Genomic DNA, 16601 nt, shown 5'->3' with positions numbered 1-16601 from the left:
AGGCCTACAAAAACTACCGCACTGGCCAAATGCGTCATTTTGAAAAAATTGGGTAATAAGGAGCACACAATGCACTGCCGGTGCGTCATAAAAATGACACAGTGGCGGCACCCACTCCTTGTAAATATGCCCCAAAGTATCATGTGTGAAACTTGTACTCTTGTTAAACCCTCGAGTACAAATGCCTTTCTTAATGATAGGCAAAGGTTACCCAGCTACATAAAATGTCCAGTTTCAATTAAATTACACATTCATTATGTGAACATTATGCCATGACCTGCTTGCTCATTATTTGTGCTCTGCCTGGTTTCATTTGTTGTTAGACTTTAGCACAAGCCAGATCACGATATTTATGTTGAATGACCTTTTGTCAACTGCTGAGGTCATTTGTGACAAATCCTAGGGCAGGTTGCGCTTGCCTTGCATACTTTAGCAAGAAGGATTGGTGAAGTGTAATGCAGTTTTTGCCACTTTGGCCATGGCCGCCTAAACTTTCAAAGCAAAGTAGCTTTGGTGCGATAAATTTGATGAGCACCACTTTGCGCCCTGCACTGCAGCTCAGCATTGGACGGGTACTAGCTTCAAGCTCCAGTACATTTGGCCTGAATGTACTACTCTTTCCATTTACATTGAATACCCTAGCCCGTGCAGTGCTACTTTTGTTCAATCTTAGACTTCACAAACTGACATCTGCCACTTTTTGAAGGACGCCCCGCTACTCAAACTCTAAATAATGTTGTCCTTATACCCAAACTCTAAATAATGCCTTTGGTGCCTTAAAACTTTTGACCAGAAAAAGCCAAGATAAGACACGTGGCAAACATATGTCGGAGACCAGCCAAGATAGAGGAACATCTGGGACATTTCCCTGAGGCTTTGTTATACTATTTAATAATCTTGGCCCTGTGAGCTAAAAATCAAATAAAGATGGATTGTGTTGAATTTTAGATCAGATCGGAGATAAAAACCGAATGCATGTGTTTGACTGAGGAAATCTATTTCGGCAGAATATGAAAGCCACCATAACCAATTTGATGACAGTTTTGATACGTTTTTCTACCCGAGGCATAGTCACACTCATAACATTCTGAAACTGAGAAGTACACTGATGGTGATGTCAGTCCTGGAGCGCTAGCAAACCTCAAAGGAGCAGAGAAACGCGAGCAGTGCGTGTGGTGGTTTGTCCTATGTCTGGTGTGGAATGTGTGATGCCATGGAGTCCGTGTGACGTCATGGATTTACTGTGATGTCATGGAGTGAGTGTTCTACATGTGTCAGTTGGACCTCCGGCTGTGCTGCGCCACACCTGGTTGCTGTTGCGTAGAATTTTACTGAAAGACAGCCGTGAGGGTGGGTGGTGAGACCAATGAAAACTGGTCACAAGTAAGACGCTAAATAAAAGAGACAATACGTCGGGAGTAAGGGAAAGAGGGTGAAAGAGTCGGAAGTCCACTGGCAACGAGCTAGTAGAGAAGGCCAAAAAAAAGCAAAGTATAAAGAGAATCTGTGAGAATGAAGCGTCTTTCATAGGGGAGAAGAGGGAGTGTGATGACTGAAAGTGAACGACGAGGCCTTAAGGTAATGGGACTGGAGAGACATTACAATGCGGAAGCTGAGAGGCCAGTAAAATGGAAGGTACCAGAGACCCTGCAGTAGGAGAGTAAGGCCCCAGGGCATAGATAACCCGAACCAGGTCGCGACTCGCTACTGAACCTGTTCCTTTCTTACAGCTACAGGGACCTGGCCACCGAGCACGAGACTCTGAAGCAGAAATACCTGCATCTGCTGCAGATCGTTGAGACAGAGAAGACGGTCGCTAAGCAACTGCGGCAGCAGATCGAGGATGGCGAGATCGAGGTGGAACGTCTGAAATCTGAGGTAACTGCGCGCTGCGAGGAACCGGAAGCTGCAAGTGAAATGAGATGGCGCCAGAGCTCGCGCTCTGCCTATTTCTAGTCATAATTTGTCCATAAAGTGCAATACACCAGTCAACGCGTTCCTTGAGGAGAAAATTGCACACCTGAACGATAAATTACACTGTAGAATGCGTGTTAATGTTGCTTTGCTCGAGCATGTAACAAGTAGGCACACAGGAGCAACCACGTTATTGCAGTCTGTGTGGTAGTTTAAAATGCATCACGAGGGATACATAGGCAAGAGAACTTAGGGGGTCATTCTGACCCTGGCGGTCATGGACCGCCAGGGCCAACGACCACGGGAGCACCGCCAACAGGCTGGCGGTGCTCCCATGGCATTCTGACTGCGGCGGTACAGCCGCGGTCAGATACGGGAAACCGGCGGTGTACCGCCGGTTTCCCGCTGCCCAAGGGAATCCTCCATGGCGGCGCTGCAAGCAGCGCCACCATGGGGATTCCGACCCCCTTACCGCCAGCCTTGTTCTGGCGGTTTTGACCGCCAGAACCTGGTTGGCGGTAACGGGTGTCGTGGGGCCCCTGGGGGCCCCTGCAGTGCCCATGCCAATGGCATGGGCACTGCAGGGGCCCCCTAACAGGGCCCCACCAAGATTTTCAGTGTCTGCCACGCAGACACTGAAAATCGCGACGGGTGCAACTGCATCCGTCGCACCCCTTCCACTCCGCCGGCTCCATTCGGAGCCGGCATCCTCATGGAAGGGGGTTTCCCGCTGGGCTGGCGGGCGGCCTTCTGGCGGTCGCCCGCCAGCCCAGCGGGAAACTCAGAATTACCGCGGCGGTCTTTTGTCCGCGCAGCGGTATTCTGCCGGCGGGACTTTGGCGGGCGGCCTCCGCCGCCCGCCAAAGTCAGTATGACCCCCTTAGTGTGGGACACAGGGCTTGTGAAACCAGGCTTGACATCTATCATGGAGCATAGAGAGGAGATGGTGAACGTGCACATTGCGTGTGACAGAGTAGGTACATGTTTGAGCAAGGGTCAGGAGCTTACCATGGCTTCACATCACGTCCCTTCTCTGTCTGCGCCGGCATTCTGTCCATGGTGTGGTTTGGGATCAGAAGGGTTTACACTTACATCGTGTATTATATATAATACTCTGTATTTCACTCCATAAAGCGCCCGCACTCCAGGATGCAGTTACGAAGTTGTTATTAAAGCTCTCGCGTATCGGCAAACACAGTCTCTGTCGGAGCACACACAGTGAAAACAATGTCGTCACATTTGAAGACATATCAGCGCATTTCTAAAGTAAAAACGTTAACCTTTTAACGTTGTTACTTTGTTGCCCTCAAAACAATCATCACAACACATCAACACTATTTACAACAATGTATAATCATACGGAAATATTTATGAAAAAAGAAACCGGTGAAAGAAAGGTTGATTTCTGTCTGACACAAAGCGTTTTATTGAGTTTTGTTGGATTTTTAGTGGATCTTGCGCCCGCTTGCCCAGCACCGGTCCGTTGGTGGATGTAGTCGGATAAATGCAGGAGCATTTCGACTACGATACATATATATGTGTAAAAAAATGGTTAACGTTTAGTTATAGTTGGGAAAACTGTATTTATTCTTTCTGTACAAATCAAACATAAACTACACAAAAATTAGAAACTCTAAAGTTATATACCTTAAATTTATTATTTATGCTCCACCTTCAAATTACTTTAACTCGCACACCGCTGTGCACACGACTGGCAACTCACTAGCCACACTACATTAACTATAACTCCTGCATTCTCCATGTACTGTTTATACCCTTTCATATTACATCCTTTATAGCATGCTAAATTATAGCATTTCTAACAAGACTCATGATGTGTTATGAAATCAATTAAAAAAAAGACTGAGATTTGTATAGCGGCGAGTTATATTTGCCTACAGTGTGTACGTTATAGTAATTTTAAGGTAGTCTGCAAATTATACATTTAAGATATAATTATTACTTTAGAGAAGGGTGCAGTGGAGTGGTGGAGAGTGGCATAGAGTGTAATAGCGTAGAGTGGCTTTGCATAGAGTGGAATAGCGTGGAGTGGAGCGGTGTACAGTGGAGTAGCATAGAGTGGAAAAGCATACAGTGTAGTGACCTAGAGTGTAGTGGCGTAGAGTGTAGTGGCATACAGTGGAATGGCATACAGTCAGTGCCACTGGAAGTATGCAATTCTGCAGCAATTTTTGCATAATTGATTTGCCACATTTGACACATAATCCATCTTCTGCCGCATAATCTGCAGATTTTAACAAAACAAAATTGTTTCTAGCTCAGATGGTGTAGTAGTTTGGACTCTTGCTTTATGCAAGACTGCTGGTTAAAGGATGACAGTACTTTTGCTTGTAGGGGACTATGCCTATCCTACAACAAGTTGCAACTGTTGTCCCAACCTTACTGGCTCACTAGCAGCACCTCACCAGAAACACAATAGTAAAAGGTGATTTGTGGCAGCCTTTACGCATGGACTCGAGAATAAGACATCTCAGGGAGTGTCGTGGTTAAACAGAGATTACCCCTTTCTCACAGCTATATCATGTCTCATACAAACACAGGCAATGACAAAGATGCAGTAAAGTTTCAATAGTTTTTATTTAACACAACTGCAGTTTGTGATATGTTGCATGGGCTGCAATGATTAGGATAATGAATAATGCAAGAAACAGAATTGTGAAGATGAGAGTCATTATTACAAAGACCCCACCATCTTGCAATGCATAAGAAAGACATACGAGATGTAATATGCCCTAATACCCTAATGTGAGAGGCCTAACCTCCTACCTAAAGGAGAGCTGGGTTTGCTGAACCTAATATGCCAATGCCATGTCCATGAGAGGAGCCCCCAACCCTCGTTACCTTGGAATGAGGTCTCTATCTCAGACTCGGTAGGGACACAAAGACTGGGTCAGCGTCAAGACGAAATGCAGCATCAATATCAGCGATGGTGGCGATGCCCTCTGTTCGGAATCCCTCTGATTAACTGTCTAAAGTGCAATGTATTTATACAGATCTACCAGGACCCCTGACGTAGGTGTGTTCCCAAACAATAGATAACAGACATGCTTGGGACGGCAATTAATATAAACAATCCCTCGAAAGTATAGAGAGGGAAAATCCCTAAGTGTGAACACCTACTGTTTGTTTGTCTTTGTTGCTTGATTTTGACGCCTTAGCGCGGTGGCACTGATAATGCAAAGCATAACAAGTGGCCTAACTATAAACAAGGCAGCCATCTTAGAAGTGTTAAATAATTAAACAGAGCAAGCTAAGTAGGTTAAAAGTCACTAGGTGACGGGGGCATGAGTCTGCAAGCCAGAGGCTAAGCTAACTCTTGTTATCCCATTAAAACAGACTAGGATTCACTACAATGGTTCAAAAGTTACTAAAAATGCAGTAACACATGTTGCTGCTCAGTTAAAGGCCCTTTGTAAAGCAGGACTATTCACTTTTTCTGTTGCTTATTGCTATATTTGTATGTTAAACTGGTACTAATGAGGTGCAACCAATGCCCATACAGTGTTACCAAGTGTAAAAATAATGAAGTAATACCATCACAAAATGTGCTGCATTTTTTTTTTCCTTACTGCATAGTTTAATCAACCCTGCAGCATAATTTGGCCATCTTCTGCTGCATAAATCCAGTGGCTTTGCATACAATAGAGTAACATGGAGTGGAACAGTGCACTGTGAAGTGGCATATAGGCATATAGTAGAGTGGCGTACAGTTAAATACTGTAGTTTGGAGTGGCGTAGTGCAGAGTGGCTTAGAGCGGAGTGGCATAGAGTAGAGAGTAGCATATAGTGGAATACAGACGTGGCTCCTCCGCAATGGCGGAGGAGTGTCGCCCCCAGCCAAGAGCCAGGAGATAAAAAATAAAACAATGGTTGACTATCGTTTTATTTTTCATCAGCTGGCTCAGCCAGCAGTGGAGGGAGGGGCGGGGCTGGGCCATGGGAGGTAGGAGAAGGGATGAGGAGAGAGTGCACTAAGTGCGCCTGTGTATTTGGCCGGCTGTCTCAGGCTGGCCAAACATATATGCACACTTAGGTTTCTCCAGTCCGGCTGTGTATACAGCCAGGCTGGAGAAACTGCACAGACCCCAGGGTTGTGTCTGAACGGCAATCCGAGCCGCTCAGACCAACCCTGGCATTGCTTTAATGCTAGCTCTAGTATGAAAGCAGCACCAGGATTGCTGAGGAGCCTGTGCTGGTCCCAGTGAATGCTGGGACACCAGAAGAGGAGAGACGAGCGAGGCCGCAGGAGACGGCAGGAAAGATACATTTTATTTTTTTATATTTTTTGTCATTGTTTCCTCTGTCATCTTCCCCAGCCCCTCCTTGACATCTGCGGCGTCCGCCACTGGTGGATTAACATAGAGTGTAGTGAGGTAGCGTTGAATGGCATACAGTGAAGTACTGTGTCATAGACTAGAGTGGAGTGTGGTGTCTGCCTTTACAAAACTAAAAGGCAGCCATTTGTAGTTTCTACCACACTTTAGCTGTGTTCTGGGTCTGGGCCTTAGATGTAGGTAAGTAGTAGGTTTTATTGTTGTTCTGCACCAATTCGCATTGTATTAAAGTGGTAATAGGTAGGGAAATGTATTAACATTTTTAAAATAGTTTACAGAGTACTGCGCTAGTATCTTAAAAGTACTACAGTTATTAGCAAAAAAAAAAAAAAACACAAAAATTGAAAAATACACTGAAGTACCCTATATTAGTGAAATTTAGTGTAATATTTAACAAATGTAAGCTTTTTTTTTCTTTTTTAACTAGCACAGTAATTTTTTTGGTATTACTGCTGTACTCTGTAGGCTTTTTTTCAATGAATTAAATATGGGAATAATTGATAATACACTGTAGTACACTATATTTTACATGTTTAATTTTTTCATTTTTTTTTTTTAAGTACAACTGTACTTCCTAGGCAGTTCAGAGGTACTCCATAAATATTTTAAAAAGTTTATAGAAAAATATAATTACTTTTCCCCACCTAGGGAAAAATATAAAACCTACTACTTACCTATGACTAAGGCCCTAACCAAAAACACAACAAAAGTGTGGGTAAAACAACTGTTACTATGGAAAATGAATGGGGAAAACCTTTTTTCTCGGTCCCCACTTGACGGATCATGCAGAAACTTTCTATGTGAAGCTAGTCAAAAAGTAGCACTTTTTTTGGAAAGTTTTGTGGAGATTCCTCAAATTGAACCAAACTTATCATCAAAACAAAAAATGTATCTCTTATGCAAACAGACTCCAAACTATAGCTACACAGTGGCGACCAAAGGTTACAGGGAGGTTATAGTTAGGTTCTGAATTTACACACACAAAACCATAGAAATGCAGCTGTTATAGTTAGAGTTGTTTCAAGTAACTATAGATCATTCCCTAAGGTAACTATAACACCCAGCCCGGCTATGTACAGTTTTCTCATCAATAATTTTATTACAAATGTTGCAGTGATAATATCAGTGGTGCCATAGAATATGTCATAAATGATGTAATATGTGGGGTAATTAGCTGTGCATGGTGAGGGCGTGAGTTATAGCTACCTTGAGGCACAAGATATAGGCCCTCATTATGACATCAGCAGCCTTTTCTCAAGACCACCGATGCCATGGGTGCCAAAAGACCGCAAGTGCTGGTGGTCTTCTGCCCGCCATAATATGGACACTGACGGATTCCCGCCACAATTAGGGTGGAAATCCGGCAGTAGCCATGCTGGGGGGCAAGGCACCTGGGCGGTGCTACCACCTGCACCTTCCCGCAAGAAGGACGCCGCCAGCCGTATTATGGCCATTAATACAGCCTGGCGGTGTCCTGCTGGCGGGGCACTGCTCGCGGTAGCAGCACCCCTTCCCTGCCGGACAAGGTAAGTCTGGCATCCAGCAGGGGAGTGGAGGGTGTTGTGTGTGGTGTTTAAATATGTGTGTGCATGTGTGTGAATGTTCTTGTGAGTGTTGTGGTGTGTGCGTGCCTGTATGCATGTGAGTGAATGCATGTATGAATGTTGCAGTGAGTGTGTGTATGCATGTGAGCCTGTAAGTATGGATGTGTGCCTAAATGTGTGTGAGTATGTGTGAGTGAATGCATGTATGGATGAGTGTGAGTGAATGGGTGTATGGAAGTGGCATTGAATGGGTGTATGCGTAGTGCATGTGGGTGTGTGTGCATATGCAGGGTGGGGGGGTACAGTGCCTGTAAGGGGGGTGCAGTAACTGTAAGGAGGGTGTGGGATGCAGTGACTGTAGGGGGGTTGGTGCGGTCAGGTGCTTGCTGGAAGGGAAGCCGTGTACTGGTGACAGGTAAAGAATTCCCTGTCACCGGTAGCCTTACCACCATGGTTTTCGTGGTCAAAAGACCGCCAGTGTCATAATGAGGGCCATAGTTACTTGAGATAACATTAACAGCTGAATTACTATGGTTTTGTGATTCTGAATTCAGAACCTAACTATAATGTCCCTGTAACCCTAAGCTTTTTCAGTGATTTTCTAAGGTTTTTTTAAATGCTAATTTCTTACTATAATGTCCCTGTGACCTTTGTTTTTTTTCAGTGAATTTCTCTGTTTTTTTTAACACATCACAGGGTTGGCTGCATCCAGACCCATGCCTCTCAAGACCTTCGGCCATGCATGGTTGGAGTTGGCTGCTGGGTCTGGCCCTCCTCCCTACCCTCCTTGTGCTGCCAACAAGGGCATGCATCCAGCCATACGCCGCCATGTACAGCAGGGGTTGGCCTTAGGGTCTTGCCTGTGACCACCCCCCATTCCCCCAGAGCCATCCAATTCCTTGGCCTTTTGTTTGGTGGGGATGTGCAATGCATCTCCTGCATGTGGGAGCAATCCTTTCATCTGTTTTCCTGCCTGTTTGACAACATGCAGAAAAACATATCAAAAGTCTGCTTCCAGCAAGCTGGAGCAGTTTTCATGCTCCCACACACTGGGAACGGACTTACAGTTTGCTCTCACTTGGCAGGAGCTGTCAAAGCTTCTGCCAAATGAAAGCAAACTGCTATCTCCCAAGGGTGGACACGTTGGGAGATAGGGAGCTGACCCTGGGGAGTTGCAGGCCTGAGGGCCATTAACGGCCCCAGGAGGGGGGCTGCGCACCCCCCTTCTTCATTTTGCACAAGGCCAACCCCGGAGAGGTGGCAGTCCCTGGGGTTAAAAATGGCCTGGGAAGGGGGCCGTGTGCACCCACGCTTTTTCCTCATACTGTACCCGGGGAGGTGGCGGTCACCAGGGCAGTTTTCAAATTTCAAAGCTGGAGGGGGGTTCCAAGTGGCCCCTCTCTTATTTACTAGGCTAGGCCCATGGAGGTGGCAGTCCCTGCATGTGTGAGTGGTTGTGTGGATGGTTTTGAGAGCTCAGGGGCCCTGGGACTTTAAAGGCCTACGCAGGAACTGCCCAGCCCCCTCCTGTTATTATAACTTAAAAAGCCTCAGGTAGGTGGTGGCTGAAAGAAAAACAAGCGCTGGAAGCCATACTTCTATTTTTCTAAAATTGAGTCCCTGGATCCACAATCGTTTTGTAAGAACATTTTCTTAAAAAGTGCTTTTTGGCCCTGGCGGAGTCCTTGGGGGACCCCAGCACTATGGATAGGGGGTATTCCTACCCTGCCCTCTTTTCTTTATTTTTACATTTATTTTTGGAACTCAGCTGAGTCCTATTCCAAAAATGGCTGCCAACACTTCCTGCTTGAGGTGTTGGCAGCCAATCATATATCTGCATGGGGCCTGTCGAATTCGCAGAGGATCCACGTCCCTAGATATACGATTTAGATTTTTTTGTTATTACTCGAAAACTACTGAACAGATTTGTATCAAATCACAAAAAGCACACTTTCAGGACTAAAAGCTAACTTTCTGCCAAATTTGATGTAACTGGTCACCAGTAGGTAGTTATAGTTAGGACTTAATTTCCGTAGGAAAAGCGTTTTTTGTTTTGCCAAAAACCTTGCACCGTTTGACGAATCTTCATGAAATCTTCGAAACTAGTGTGGCAGTCACTTTAACTGCTGTCTGGAAAGTTTTGGGGTGATTCATCAAGCAAGGGGGGTCCTATATGTAATATCCCATAGGGATTTTAGACATAACTACAGCCGAACCGCTGAACAGAATTACACCAAATTTGGCAGAAAGCTAGATCTTAATCCAGAAAGATCTCTTTTTGTAATCTGGTGTAAACCTGTTCAGTAGTTTTGGAGTTATTAAAGAAAAAAAATGTATGTATACCTAGAGATGAGTAGCTACCGTGGATACATCCACGTGCTCACAGCAATGCCATGATTGGCTGGCAGCAACCTGAGGGTATCCTGACCTCTTGGGACTGATGGAGGGGTTACTGAGGGACGTCATGGGCAAGAAATTGCCCCAAAATTTATTTTTGGGGTGGGTGCACGAGGAGCCGAGGATCCTCTGCAGTGCTCGGCGTGGCCCCCAGTGTGGATCAGTAACGGATCCACAGATCCACACCCTAATTAAAAAAATACACCCATTCACACACACACACATACACACACACACACACACACACACACACATATTCACAGATCAACGGCTTGGGGTTGACTGCATGCTGGGGGCTGGCTGCATGCAAGGGATTGCTCAAAGGGCCTGGCCACAGGCCAAGCCCTGCAGCCAGCCCCCCTCATGCACAGCCAAAGGTCGTGCGCAGCGTGGGGTTGGGTGCATGTGGGGGTTGAGTGAATGCAGGGGGTTGGCCGCAGCCTTGCAGCCAACTCTTTGCTGCGCACAGCTGAAGGGCTGCAGGGGAGAGAGAGGTGTGCACCCCCTGCATTTCATTGACTGTTTGTCCCAGGGAATTGGGGGTCCCTGGGGCTGCGAGGGGGGGTACATGGCCCCCCACACAATATTGATAGTTGGCCCTGGGAAGGTGGTGGTCCCCGGAGCTGCGGGGGGAGGGGGGTGCGGCCACCCACATTAAATTAAATGTTTGCCCCATGGAGGTGGCAGTCCCTGGGGCTTCAGAAAGCCCCAGGAGGGGGCCCCCATGCATCCCTCCATTATGTTAACATGCCCCGAAACGTGAGCCACCCGGAGTCTTCATTAAAACATGTGCGGGAAACCATGCTTGCTTTTTTTAGAAAAATGTGGCCACTGATTCGCAACCCCATTGTGAATTCACATGAAAATTGTTTTTAAAAATGCTTTTTTGCCCTGGGTGGGGAAGGTCCCTCATGGACCCCAGCACCAGAGCTATGGGGTCAAGGTGTAACTACCCTGGCCCCTTTTCTTATTTTTTACCTTTTTTTTATCTAGATGGCTACCAACACTTCCTTGTTGGAGTGTTGGCAGCCAATCAGATCTCAGCACAAGATCAGGAGGGTTCGTGGAGCCTTCGCGTCTCTATATATACAAATTTGAATTTTCTTTAATATCTAAAACTACTGAAAGGATATACACCAAATATCAACCAGAATGCTTTCTGTACCAAGACCTACCCTTCTCCCAAATTTGGTGTAATTCCGTCCAGTGGTTCAGGCGCTATCCCTGTTCAAAGTCCCTATGGGAATTAATTGGAGAAAACATGCTTTGGGACCTCCCCTTTTTCTTGCCCCCCGCTTGACGGATCACCCCTACACTTTCCAGACAGCAGCTGACGTGAGTGTCAAATTTTTGGGGAGAATTTTGTGAAGATTTGTCAACCGGAGCCAAAGATATAAGCAAGTAGAAAACACTTTTTCTATAGAAACTAGGTCCTACCTATAACAGGTAAAAATTATATATGTTCGATGACGTGTGTAGCTGCAGATACACATGCTGTGCATATATCGCCATCTAGTGTTGGACTCGGCGTGTTACAAGTTGCAGTGAAAGGTAGATGGACAAATTCATGACCGTGGCAAGGCGCAGGATCTGTGTTTTTGTGTTTCTTCTTGGCACATTCAAGAGATTTATTAGCTGGGCCCAAAGAAAGGTCAGGACAAATAGTGCTGAGCCTCATCTGGTCCCCTCTAGGATCAAAGGTACCTTTAAGTGCGTGTGTCTGTGCTTGAGAATCGTCCACAGAACCTGCAGGACTATCATTAGCATACAGCAGCGGCTGCCGCAACTCTCAATGGGAAGAGCAGGCGGGGGAGTAAGGGTGATAAAAAAAATAATAACATGTAAAAAACTGTACCTGTTACAGTCGCCGCTGTCTCCTGCCACCTCGCTCGTCACTCCTCTTCTTCTGGTGTCCCATCATTCACTGGGACAACGGCACAGGCTCCCCACCAATCCTGGTACTGCTTTCATGCTAAATTTAGCATGAAAGCAGCATCAATATTGGTCTGAACATCTTGGACTGCCACTCAGACACAACTCTGGGGTCTGTGCAGTTTCTCCAGCCTGGCTGTTAAACGCAACTGGGCTCGAGAAACCTAAGTGCGCATGTGTGTTTGGCTGGCCAGAGACGGCCAGCCAAACACACAATGCCACTTAGGTGCACACTCTCCTCATCCTCCTCCCGCTCCCCTCTCCGCCCTCCCATGTCCCAGCCCCATCCCTCCTTTCACATGTTGCTGGCTGATCCAGAAGCTGGAAGATAAAACTAAAATTAAATATCGTTTTATCTTTCAGCTCCTGGCTTAGCCAGGGGGGCGACACTCCGCCTTTGCTAGCATATCAGGAGTGTCATGACACGGAGTACATTGAGACCTCAAGGTTGTGCTGTGAGCTCTTGGTCTGACAGTGGTGTTATTATTATTTACTTGGCACTGATTCCAAGAGCAGAGGGGGTTGAAGTGTAAGAACATAAGTCAGAATCCTAGGAACAGGTCGACGTGATAATGCCAAAACAGAAGTGAGGCTCCCCATAGTCAGGGAGACTAACTAGAGGGGCAACGGTCCCTCGAGATACTCTTCAACATTTGATAACATGATTCTGTGAAATTACGATTAGAGATCGTGCTGAGGTGTGGTCACACCAGCATTGTGCAAGTGGTCAGCCATCTCTTTCTCAAGAAAAATAACATCTGACCTTGGGGAGAAGGCACAGAGTAGCTGAAGGGCACGTCTGCACCCTGTTACTTGTTTGTTTCCATTCAGTGGGGGCCTGAGCACATAATCTCCTGTGCTGGTCGAGCTTCCCTGATGTTCTTGTTCGTTTTTGTGGCTCAGGGACAAATAGTCTTTAACATCTCTGCTAGAGGAGCCAAAAGTGGACAGTAGGCATCTCCTGGTGAACACTAATCAGTACAAATGTGGCCTGAGAGCTCTGCCTTCTCATTTAACTGGTCCCATTGTTTTGTCTTTTTTCTTTTAATAACTCCTTTTATTGTTTTTGAAAGACATATAACCATTCATACAGCAGAGCCCTACAACAAATGTTAGTTTTGTATGATAGAGAGTCCCTCCACCCTCCACCTTGACCGCTGCCCCTGGCCTCCAAGCTAGCCATCCCCAGATCATTCTTTAGGCTCCCCCTTCCTTCCTCCCGCTAAGGTAGGGGTTTTGACTTTAGCTGAGTGTATCTCCTTGTAATACATCAAACCATGAAATGCTCTGCAGTCTTCCCACACCTTGTCAAACTTCTTTGGGCACCCCCTGCTTTCAAATATCACCCTTTCCTCTTCCATGCAGACGTTCATGCCCCCCTTTCACGTAGCTAATGTCGGTGTCTGTGTGTGCCCCCACAACCTGGCCACATCTCTCTTAACCACCATGATTTCCTGCATGCAAAAACCCAGAGGTTGACACGGGTTATCCACGTCATTTGTGATCCTGAAATGTATCAATTGGGTTGTGTGTGGGATCCCTGGACTGCCTCCAGCTTCTGTATCACTTCCATCCAATATGCACTAATTTTGGGATACCCCCTTATTGTATGTGGGAGTGTTCCCTCATCAGAGACACATCTCGGGCACCCTGGGATTGGCGCCCTACTTGTCTTACATAGTTTACTACTGTTATGATACATCTAGTGCAGTATTTTCAGCTGTACTAGTCATAGAATTTAATGGCTACCTCCCTCAAGTACATGAATATCGTCTCCCAGTCTACATTGTCCATTTTCCCGATATCTGCCTCCCACCTGACCTGTAGAGGTCCCAGGACATTTTGGGGTATTGTTGGACCTGGCATCCCTGCTGTGGTTTTTCCCCTAACATTTTGCCTTCAACCATCCTGTTTTGCTGATGTTTTTTTTTCTGGCCTTAGGATTCTGCACACGTTACCACTGCTAACCAGGACTAAAGTGCTTTTGCTCTTCTCTTAAAACATGGTAGGCTTGGTGTTGGACTTTTTGCCTTACGCAGGGTCATCCCCAGTCTTTTTGCCTCCTTCCTCCTGGTTTTTCTCACATCTCGCTGTTGGCTCTAGGACTCTGAGCACTTCATCACTGCTGACCAGTGCTAAAGTGCAGGTGCTCTCCCATCTAAAGTTGGTATGATTGGCTTATACCTAATTGGCATATTTAATTTACATATAAGTCCCTTGTACAGTGGTATCTCTATACCCAGGGCCTGTAAATTAAATACTACTAGTGGGCCTGCAGCGCTGCTTGCGCCACCCACTGAAGTAGACTTTTAAACCTATTTCAGGCCTGCTAGCGCAGGGCCTGTGTGCGCAGTTTTCTGCCACAGGGACCTGGCATCTAAACTTACTTGCCAGGCCCAGGACTCCCCTTTTACTACATGTAAGTCACCCCTAAGGGACGCCCTAGCTAGCCTTATGGGCAGGGTGCCATGTTTGTAGAAAGGCAGGACATGTGCCATATTGCATGGCCTGTCCTGGTAGTGACAAACAGCCTAACTTGGTGTCTCACTGCTGTGAGTGCTACCTTCTCATATGATTGCATTAGAAATGCCCTGCCTTATGTGTACGGGGTATTGTCTGATTTATGAGGGGTAGCGTAGGCGTATTTGGTATGGTTGTGATGGTGATAATAAATACTTCTTACTGGTGTGGGTGTATTTTTTATTACTATCACAGAAATGCCACTTCTAGAAAGTGCGCATTTATCTGTACTTATGACTCTGGTGTTTTGCAGCTTGACTCCAATCCACGTCTGGGCAGAGTGACAGTTGGGGCTTTGTGCATACTTTTCAGACAGCCTGTACACAGGGAGGGTGGAGGTGTCACAGAGGTGCATCTGCATACTGAATAGTCTTCCTGGGCTGAGAGAAGGGAGAGGCGGGGCACACCTGCATTTGTAAAGACTGTGCCCTGGCCTCACACAATAGGGTCGTTAACCCCCCACTGATGTTTGGAGCCTGTGCTGAAAGGAGAGAGGGGGCACTCCCCGAACCAGTTGTAACTGGCTGGAACCTCCTCTCCCTACCATTGTAAAACACTGTAAGAACTGACTATAAGTACAGGGGAATTTTCCCCACAATTTGGAGACTCTTGGAATCATCTTGGAACTGGACACCAAAGGCTGAAAGGACTCACCAGGAACCGCCATGGACTGCTGCTGCTGTGCTGACCTGTGACCTGCCTGGTCACTGTGAAGGACTTGCCACTTGCTGCCTTTCCCTTGTGCTGGCCTGTAGCTGGGCCCTCCACCTGAGGACCTTGTCTTAAGATTCTGCTCCCCAGGGGCAGGATGCTGTGGCCCCTGACTCCTGCATCCATTTCTTCACGAGGGGTGCTTCTCCGTGGTTGCGGCTGCCTTAGCGCTGATTGCAGCGCGCTTATGGAGCCTTGGGAGCTCGTAGGCTCCTTGCTGCATTGTGCCCCTTTAAATAAGGTCACCGGCCCGGGAAGCTGGAAGAACACTCGCGCATCGCATCGGGTGCAGGCGAGTGTCTGCTCGGGCCCCAAGAGGGGTCCAATTTTCTTGTGGCTTCACGGCAGGACCAGGGGAAGGCGCGGGGAGTGCCCCTAGTTGTTTTTGCTGGCTTTGGCCCCCCTCGTGAGGGCCGGTTGAGGACCTGGGGGGCCCCCAGTAATCACGGTCCCCAGAGGGGCCTGTCTATAAAAGAGAGGAGGTGCATGTCGCCCTCCTCTGACCCCAGAGTATAAGGGAGGCCCTCGTTTTGCGCATAGGAGCGCCGGGGGCCTCATTGTTCACCTTCTAGGCACTGGAGGTGCCTTCATCCAACCAGGTACTGTTCAAAGGACCAATATAGTTGCAATCCAAAGTTCTTTCTACAGACTTTTGTTTGATTCATATATTATCTACCTGCGTTTGATGTTTTTACATATGTGTATGCAAATGTTCCTTTTATGGACATGCTTGCTAATATGTTTTTCTAACTTGCCATATGTTTTCTAATGTTCCTACTATGGTTATTTTATGATATTCTTATGACAAGTGCTATGATGTAATACGTGTTTTCCTGACTACTGCTTGTGTTGCAGAATACTGAGTAACCTGTGTGTTATGTGTGACTACTGCTAGTTTGCAGAGTAACTAATGTGTAACGTTCTGACAACTGCTAAGGTAGCAGGATAGTACTGATATGTGATGTTTGGTCTGATAATTGCCTTGTGTACAATACAGTATATTTTCATGGTGTTGTGTTTCCTTTGTGGTGGGGATATTGCGTCACGTGTGTTGTGTGTGTTGTGCAAACGCCTTACACATTGCCTCTGGGTTAAGCCTGACTGCTCGTGCCAAGCTACCAATGGGGTGAGCAGGGGTTATCTTGGACGTGTAACTCCCTTGCCCTGACTAGAGTGGGTAAGTTCTGCCTGGCTGAGGTGCATACCCTAGCCAACCAGAAACCCCATT

At 46.7% G+C, this 16601-nt stretch overlaps 1 protein-coding gene across 1 annotated transcript in view; it reads left to right on the top strand.

The window, feature by feature from the left end:
* RASGRF1 (Ras protein specific guanine nucleotide releasing factor 1) overlaps nucleotides 1-16601 on the top strand; it is a 944233-nt gene that overhangs the window by 150734 nt on the left and 776898 nt on the right. The window contains exon 3 of the mRNA XM_069222980.1: nucleotides 1731-1878. Within this exon, the coding sequence (XP_069079081.1) occupies nucleotides 1731-1878 (148 nt within the window). The remainder of the gene's footprint in view (nucleotides 1-1730; nucleotides 1879-16601) is intronic.

Source organism: Pleurodeles waltl, chromosome 3_1, assembly GCF_031143425.1.
Source record: "Pleurodeles waltl isolate 20211129_DDA chromosome 3_1, aPleWal1.hap1.20221129, whole genome shotgun sequence".
NCBI classification, from domain to species: Eukaryota; Metazoa; Chordata; class Amphibia; order Caudata; family Salamandridae; genus Pleurodeles; species Pleurodeles waltl.
This window is presented reverse-complemented; position numbering and strand designations above follow the sequence as displayed.